The 9,515-nt window shown below is 39.4% G+C and overlaps 1 protein-coding gene across 1 annotated transcript; it reads left to right on the top strand.

Moving 5' to 3' along the window:
• Positions 1 to 3,245, top strand: LOC139115867 (uncharacterized). The gene is made up of 2 exons (XM_070678266.1): positions 1 to 265; positions 1,837 to 3,245. The coding sequence occupies exons 1-2, from the start codon at positions 107 to 109 to the stop codon at positions 2,779 to 2,781; spliced, it is 1,104 nt and encodes a 367-aa protein (XP_070534367.1). The 5' UTR covers positions 1 to 106; the 3' UTR covers positions 2,782 to 3,245.
• The last annotated feature ends 6,270 nt before the right edge of the window (positions 3,246 to 9,515 follow it).

Here is a 9,515-nt window from a genome sequence, read left to right as displayed (position 1 = left end):
TTCGCCGGTCTCTATCGACGCGATCGCGACCCGCCCACCACCCGATGCGGTACGCGTGGTGTCAGACGCGACAATTAGCGTCATCACTGGCCGGCGCCAGCTAAAAATGTCGGGCAACAGCGGCCACGGTGACCGGGCCGAGCAGAAGTCTGTTAGCTGGCGAAGCATCCTATGGAGTACTGGATTTAGTGTTACGTTCTTCGCTGTCATAATAACGATGTTTTATTTGGAGAGCACCTCGCCGAGGCCACACTTCATTCAAATGGTAAGCGCACGGCAAGTTCAATTGAGGAAAGTTCATGAGATCTTGGGTGGGTCATGGTCACCGGGTAGTTGGATGCTGTACTTAGGCCATGTTTAATTCTGGTTAAAATGTAGTGCCCTGCCTATATATATGTTGGCGCATAGGTCTTGCTCTAGAGTCTATGGTTGGTGCATATGCGTCACTGACCGGCATAAACACTTGCCACGTGTACGGGGATCCAAAGGTCAGTTGCCGCGACTTGCCAGTCAGCTGACGTGTGTCCTTAAAATATCTTCAGACACATTATAAGACCTCGCATACACCGGTTATTGTCTCACTCGATATCAGCCTTATGATTGGTTCACGGTCAACACAATGGTAACGGGTCCACAAGGGGTCAATGTTAACGTTGTGTGGTTGGTACGGAATTTCAATACTATGAAATGTTGTTAGCTTTGTGTTTGGACTGTAGCTGAAATTATCTGTGTGCCACTATGTTGAGACTTGAGGTAGACGTCTCGTTTCTACCCCCATGGTGCTATTAAACTCGGTGGAAATACACAAGTGCAATGCAGTGGGACACTAGTGTAGTGCAGTGGGATATTTGTCAGTATATCATGACCCAGGCGCATGATATTTTTTCATATTTATACTCGTTCAGTGGCATTTGTCAGCATTTTGCGACAACGTTCCTCCATCACACGTTGTAAGCGTTTGGTTACGCAAGAAAGCAAACTTTTAGTTTACACTTTTTTTACAGTGCTTTCGGCGCATTCCAATGGTCATTGTTGTTGCTGGTCAAACGAGGAGGTATAGTTCTTTACTTCTATGCTCAGCGTGATTGTTTTAGTGTTCAGAGAACAAAGCTTTGTCCGAGCATGTACCAATTTAGAGATTGTATTGATTTACGTGATTGTTAATGATTAACGAAATCGTCTGGACGTCCTCGGCGAGGATAACCGTGTGTCCCTCCGCCAGCATCGTGGGATAACGGATCATAGACGCTCGAGCGGATTGATGACATGCGGTTTGGAACATCTCTTTAGGGGAGAGTCATTTGATTTCGGGGGGGGGCTGGAGGATTTTTGGGTTAAAAATTGTCGGCAAGTGAAGAAGAAAATATGATCCAGCAATGCCTTGAGAAATATCGATCATAGCAGCCCAAGGAAAAAAATTGTCACAAATTTTGGGAAATCTGAGTCTCTCCTTCTCACATTCTCTGGAAGTGCTCCGCCTTCGGCGGGGCTGCCATTAACATTTTCAAAATAAATGTCGAAGTCCAATGACTTTTTGCCAGTATCCGTGATATACACACACGCAAAAGTTGGGTCAAAATTTGTTCCACAAAAAGCTTTTATGGTAAGCTACGTCATGGCAAACACATTTCATGGTTTATGTTGCAAGTAACAGACCAAGTTTCTTGGGAAATGGTTATCGAAGGATAGGTACGATTTGTAACACATCTTCCGATTGATTGATAGACCTTATTACATTTATTCCGCTATTTGTAGTTAATTTGTCTGTTGATAATCACTCATGTACTTGCATCTTGAAACTCCCTCTAGACATAATGTAAATTTGTTTTCCTATAGGTAAACACCAATAACGCAAATAAACCAAAACCGAGACCCTCAGCGAATAACAGAAGTGGCAATTCTGCATTTTCCCGTGAAGCATTGCGAAACCTGACTCTCGAGATCCGCAAAGTGGTCGGCGCGTCGGAGAAGCAAGGGCTGGCGTATGGCTTGCTTAAACCTAAGGACCACCACGTGATACCAAATATCGCTCATTTCATCTGGTTTTCTTGCCACCCTTTCAAATTCGAGGACCTTATCAGTGTTCTGAGCGTGCACAGGGTGATGAAAGCAGAAGCGATATACTTCCATACGGACTGCGAACCGACGGGGAAATGGTGGCTTGAGGCCAAGGAATTTATCCCGACACTGAAAGTAGTTCATAGGACGCCCCCTGCCAAAGTTTTTGACAGGAAGCTCGATCAAAAGTTATCCGATCGCTCAGTTGATGTCGCAAAGCTACAGATACTTACCGAAGGGGGCGGTATTTACCTCAATACAAGTATATACGTAGTTGCTCCCCTTGAACCTCTCCGATATTACGACTACGTGGTTGGGAAAGCGGACAAAAATGCTTTCAGCAACGAAATTATCCTTGCAAACAAAGATTCAAAATTTCTTAAACTTTATTACGAGAGCTTTAAAAGATTTAGAGAGAGCTGCTGGGAGTGTACTGTGGTCAAAGGTCACTACGACCTCGCAATGAGAAACAGGAACATTCTGCATATAGAGCCAGACAGTATGGCCAAACCTCCGAGTTCGCGAGGCAGAAATCTCTTCGTCAAGAAATTCGACTGGCAAAACAATCTCTTCACAATACGAAACGTACTTAATCAAAACAAAGACAGCGGCGACGAGCGGGAACTAACCGCAGAAAGTATTAAAACTCTGGACAGTCCTTTGGGACAAATATGCCGTTATATTTACTATGGGTCGACTGATTTGATAAAGAGCGCCACCTAACTGTTATTTATTAACAACTTATGTTTATATTTTAAGAAAAAAGAATGTCTTAAGAGACTTTTTTATCGAGTAATTGTGATTTTTGATATGTGTGCAATTTCGCTGTTTCATCACGTGACTGCAGATGTACAGCATGACATAAATCGAGATATCTGTATTTATGATGCACTGTCATAGCCCCTCGTATGCTCTCACGGCTGGTGACTCACTGCGCACGCCAGGTTGCCAAGCAAACACCGGCCTCACCAAAGGAGCAAAGGAATTCTACCTTCAGTCACCCTGGACCGCTATATCACGAACTTCACATCACATGAGGTTATGATGTCTCCATGGATATACGTGTTCAAACTTACTCAAAAGTCTCTTCTGTAGGTCAAATCTAACCGATAATCAAATACGAAGGTCTGAAATATCAATCGACAATCCATTGTACCTAATATTAGAGAGCGATTTTAAACGTAACTGCATACATATTTGTGGTCATTTCTATGTACACACACACAGCGATACAGACACTGACACACACCACACACACAAACACACACACATATACACACACACATATATATATATATATATATATATATATACAGATATATACATACAGATATATACATACAGATATATATATATATATATTTATATATAATCTCCCAGTATTTCGAACGAGTGTGACGTCATCGAAGACGAGGGTTTCCCCCAACATAGCGGCAGTATCCCTCCGAGCCGGTAGGCGAGGAGGGATACAGCTATGTTGGGGGAAACCCGAGTCTTCGATGACGTCACATGAGTGAGAAATACTGGGAGATTATATATTTATCACATGCATAGACCCACTTTTTTTTATTTTCACTTTCCCGCGCGATGTAATTTGGACCTTTATTATGTCGGCGTGGCGGATGAAGTGGTACGGCTCCAGCTGATTCCGTTCACATTCGGACGCACGTTCCTCTCGATGCGTCAGAGTAGTGTCTCGCTGTCGGATTTTCCGCGCAAAACTTGAATGGATATAGCCGTTATCAGCGAGGACAAGGGAAAGGAGGACGATATAGTATCTTCAGATGTATTATTTTGTTTGAAGGTAAAGTAATAATGTAAATAATGCATCGAAATTTAACCTTGTCTTGCTGTTCATAGCGGTGCTTACACGTTGTTTACACTGTACGATTCGAACGAACACGCTGTGCAATGCTGCAGTCGTCATTCATTTACTGCTGTCAGTTCCTGACTTCGGTCATAATATGTGAATAAAACCACAATTGAACTGTATCACATCGTTCTTGTTGGTCATTTATGCAACCACACTGTACCTAGGAAAGTTATATTGCTCGAAACTGGCGAGGACTGGAGGACTGAGTACGATGCCCTATGAAGATCGTACGTTCGCATATTCTCAACGCCTTGGACGTTGTTTGAAATTGAGAGGAGAAGTGTATCATCGTTCGTTGTAATTATGAATGAAACTAAAATCATAAACAATCACAGTAAACAAAGCGCAAAAAGAAACTTTTAACATTTGCCATGTAATGTTCATTCGATCTCGATTTTACAGGTGTTTTATGAAAACACTTCATTGTGGCCGCGGCTCCTATCGAGCTGTCGACGAAGTGGCACAAGCTACTGTACATGGCTACGGTAAACATTCTCGCTTTATTACAGCCTACCGCAGAAGTTCAACAGCAATACAACACTTTGCCGATGCTAAAAATTTAACCCGTCACCTGACAGGATGAGATGTTGATTTTGATACATCATATTATATGTTGGATTCTTGTTCGGTGATAAATTTGTCGATTTTGAGCGATGACTCGGCTGTTACGGCTCGTGACGAGATAGCACAGTACAGTGGTATAGTAGCAAACGTAGGGAGCAGACGACAGTGAACGCTCTCGTTTTCCCAGTAGGAAAAAAAGACAAACTTTCACAATCGCTACCAAAAGCCTTGACGTTTTCGCTATTTATTACCTTTACCGCATTTTTCAGTAAACTCCTTTGTGCCCACTCAATTTTCATCTGCACGAGAATGCTTACAAACAGTTTCAGTAGAAAAAAAAAGTGCCGACCCCGTATACCCCTACTTCTGACGTCAGAAGTAGGGGTATACGAAATCCTGTAAACCGTATACCTATAGTGTGCTACGTATTAAACCGTGACTCTTAAACGTACTTAAGTTGGCAAACACTCACTGTACCAAAGTGCTAGTCTGACCTCCTATCCCCGGGTGGGCAAATCATGGTTAAATTTTCGGGGCAAACTTTGACTGCAACAAAGGTTTTCTGACAATTATTATACAGTAAAAAAGCAGGGACTTCTTATCATTGATTACGATAGGACGGTCAGAATACGAATTTTCCCAACTTAAAGTAGAACGAGCTTCGGGAAAAGGTATTCGGACTCTCAAGGTAATTTGTTTTCATGGTACTAAATTTTGTACAGTCCTTATTGTCAATCTTCAATTTGGAAAAGAATGGTATAAAATTTTGTTGAGAAAAAAAAACATGAGTGAAAGTTGATGTCTTCCGAGTTAGAGGCGCACAATACCTGAGCGTCCGACTGATACTGGTAAGCGTGGTGAGGCGATGCATTTCAACACTTATGTGCTTTGCTTATAATATGAACCAAAGAACGTAAACTGGGATCGTATTTGTGCAAGGAAAATGCACAAAGGCGCAGATACTCGAGCTTGTAAGCCAATTGTCCATGCATGTATATTTTTACGTATGATATGCAGCAAATTTTAAAGCCGGAATTCATAGAGTTATTGCTGCAATACAAGTGTGAAATTCTGCGCTTTTTTGTATTTTCTCATTTTCTGTGTGTAAATGAAAAATCTACGTTTGTCACGACTCAAAGTTCCTCGGTAGCCTTCACACAATTTTATTTCAAACGTGTTTTTGATAAAAGAAATATCAGCTGGCAAACCTCATATGAGTATTACGAGCGACGACAAAGCTACAGCGCTGCGAGTCACAGTGTTCCCTCTACACCGCATTATGTGTGACCTTCAACCAAATGATATTAAAGAATTACATAAAAGAAATTAGCAAAATGATAAAGACTGTCGCCCTCAAATGCCCTTGATATTGCCAGGACTTGATTCGTACAAAAAGTCGAAGTTCCATAAATTTAAATTCCCGACAGTCTGTTGCATATGAAAGAAGCAAAAACTTTGAACTGGACGTGTACACTAAGGCTATGAACTGTTTTTAGCTCCCATTTGCATATGTATATATGCAAATGGAGGTATTCTAATAAGGTGGCAAAATGTCCTCTGTGTGTATGTATGTATGTATGTATATCCGTCCACGTCAAAAACTCCTAAACCGCAGCACTTACTGTCTTATTTGGTGTACAGGTGCACCTACGGGTGGAGATGTGAATTTGTTCAAATGAACATGTCAGTGACAAAAATATGCACACTCTCAGTGCCTGTAGGCCTATACTTAATTATTTTATCATTACATTCAGCTGTTTTGTTATATCTTTATCACTCTCCATGGGCCAAGGTACACTTGGGGTCAATGTCATCACTCTGTGCCAGTCTGTGTATGTCAGTCTGTCCGTATGTACCGGTATGTCCATGTTTCATACAATTGTTGGCTTGTTTTGATAACTACATGTATATGGGAGCGAACAGTGATATTGTTACTATTTATTTATTTTAAAACTGCATTCGCATAGCATCCTGTATGAATTTTAGAAGAAAACATATCTCTGCGTAAAGCAATCCCTGCAAACCATAATTTTATGACAGCACGACTGCAACCTTCATTAAAATTGAACGACGGTTACTTTGCGTAAGGCATTCTGGCGATTTCCTTGTGGATTACTATCACTTTATGCATTATGCATTTGCCAGAATTTTTAACATCTCTTCATGTTGAGTTTTATCCCATTATTCAATATTTGACGCCTAAACTGGTGCAAATTGAAGTCTGACTGTTTTAATATAGTGATATATTGACGTTGTTAACAAAGTAATCTTAGATCATAAACTGATAGACTGGATATCTTAATCATATCATAAACTAATCATAAGACAGAAATCTGTGCTGTGAACTGAGATTCAAAAAAGTAGCCCCGAGTTTTATTTAAGATAAAATGAAAGCTACAGCTTTATTAGTGGCAATGGAATATTTCGTTCGTATGGTGTACACCATCAAGTCGGACTGAACGGTGTTATTTAACTGACGAAATATTCGAACAGCATCAATAACTCGACTATTTTGTAGTTCGCGCCTCCAAACAAAATGACTTAAACTTTTCTCAGACTTTTCACGAGCAAACCAGCAATAATCATCTTTTAAAATCAAGAATAAAAACTAGTTTTGCCAAGATAATTGTGGTGTCAGACAAAGGAAACGCTATGTACATGCACATTCACAGACACTTGAAATTTAAGATAACCGCTATCCCTGTGTTATGTCCATAGAACACGATTGGAACTAATTTGGGATAATCGGATGGTGAAGTAATGTCGATTTTATGTACAATTGTTATCTTATCTATTTTTCTTTTTATATTACACACTTGTTTTTATGAGTAATTTCCGATTTTGCAACATTAAGCTATATGGCACCTAACACTTTTGAGAAATGTGCAAAATATGAAAATCAAATAATCCCAAATTAATTCCAATCGTGTTATAGGAAAAAAAAATCTTTGTTGAATTACAAATAACCAGTGAAAATGTTCAGTTCATGAGGAAGTGGTAGTATCAAAACACCATAATTGTAAAGGTACGTTAGTTCGATAATCTGTCCCTAGTCCAATTCTTCCTTAGTATGGATGATTGCAATCATTGTCGCTGTATTGTTGTAATAATTTTAAGCAAGAAGATTGCAAATAACCCACAATGGGACAGTAGATTTCATGTAGAATTTGAAAGGAAACAATCTGAGAGGACCAAGACATTAAAAACTAATTGAAGATTCATAGTAATGGTTATTACATTTTAAATATTAAAGGGACATAAGCTGTAACTTCTGGCAAGTTTTTTTTAGTATTCTGCTTCTGTATATCAATTCCCGTGTCTGACCCTCATCCGTTTGTAATGCTGAAATTTCGAGTATTATTTTTGTCAACACAGTTTGTATGTGTATAGTGATCATTGTTTATTGTTTACAAATAAATTCTAGTCCGGACTTGAATACAATTTTCAACAATAACAATGTAGATTATACTCATATAGGTTGTTTTTTAATGCTAAGTGTTTGGCATAAAATTACAGTTTAGGGATTCAATGCAGAAAGTGTAGGGAAACCAAAAAACAACAGTTCTGAAAAAAATAGCCAAAAGTTACTGCTTATGGAGCTTTAAACATTTGATATGACGCAAGACCTAACTGTAAGGCTTTCTAGTCTTTTCAATAACTCTAAAGTATTTCAAAGAATAGGATCTTAAGCTTATCTGTTTACCCGTGTCTTCTGTTAAATAAGTCAGCGCTCTTGATTACTGCTACAACGGGCGGTTGACGCTCGTGCCATGAATAATAATGAGAAAAAACCCAAACTTGTCAACATCTTGTTTGCCGCCAATTTGTTTTCCTGCTACAGTGACAAACTTCGACGTCGAAAATTTGTAGTGACTATTGAATGGGGCATGTCAAGGTCAAGGTGAACAATGAAAAACATGTGGGCAAATTTGTAGTACCCCATAAAATACGCGAAGAACAACAGGAGGTAAAGAGTTCAAGCTGGCTGATATTAAAACGTTAATATTTAACATTTTATGATCATACTAAACAATGTTCATGTTTTAAGAGCGGCCTTTTCCAAACTATAATGACAGTTTCCAAAACTTATGAATAAATCATCATTTGCGGCGTGCTTCAATTAGTATAAACAAAAGAAGACAGCCGGGCCATGTTATTCTGGATGAAATTCAAATAATTGGAACAAGGTTATTCTTCAGTGTGTCATTTTTCTGCCCATGTTACTATGACTACAGAGTTTCTCTTCATTGTACGATATGATTTAACAAAGTAATTTACCCTTTACGAGGCAGTGTATAGCGATAACGTGTTGCCTGTATTCAGAATTAATTGTCAAGTGATCGGTTTTGTTTGTTTTGGCGGGGGAGGGAGGGGCTGATGAATAATTTCAACTCATAAAATGTTGTTCATTATATAATGAATAGTTCAAATAGAGTCACGATATTCCATAGGCTCATGTAGTGTTACAAGTGAACTATTTTTGGGGACATTGACCTTGGAACGGCATGCGTGCAAAACGTGAAACATGGGTGTCTACGTGGTTTGGAGTAAAATGACCAAGGCTATTATAAATTATCATTACTTGCTACCTCCACTAAGAGCTAGATACATAATTTATATGTTTCTGATGCTGCATGTGTTAGTTATTAACCCGTCGTGGTGGTTCAAACTGTTAATTCAATACTTCTACGCAGTGTGGCATTCATATTTATTACAGGCTAGACTTTCTTATGATGTTGTATTTTAAACTAATATCTTAAAATGTTATGGACGTTTCGTTAATTAAACATTTCGCAGTATTATTCGGAAACGATATTTTCGGCGTTAATTACCTTACGTTTGTGGTTTATGTAGGGCAGATAGCATAGCAGAAGTCCTGCTTATGTGCAGCTGGCTCGGCAGGTTATATCTGATTGGTTTATTGTCACAAAGTAGGGAGTCTATTGTATAATAGTATAATAACCGTAAGATTCAGCCAACCAATCGGATAACAGCTTCCGAGATGCCGTCATGACAAGCA

The sequence above is a fragment of the Ptychodera flava genome, chromosome 17 (assembly GCF_041260155.1).
Source record: "Ptychodera flava strain L36383 chromosome 17, AS_Pfla_20210202, whole genome shotgun sequence".
In the NCBI taxonomy this organism is placed as follows: domain Eukaryota; kingdom Metazoa; phylum Hemichordata; class Enteropneusta; family Ptychoderidae; genus Ptychodera; species Ptychodera flava.
Note: the sequence above shows the minus strand (reverse complement) of the source record. Positions and strands in the feature narration are given on the sequence as shown.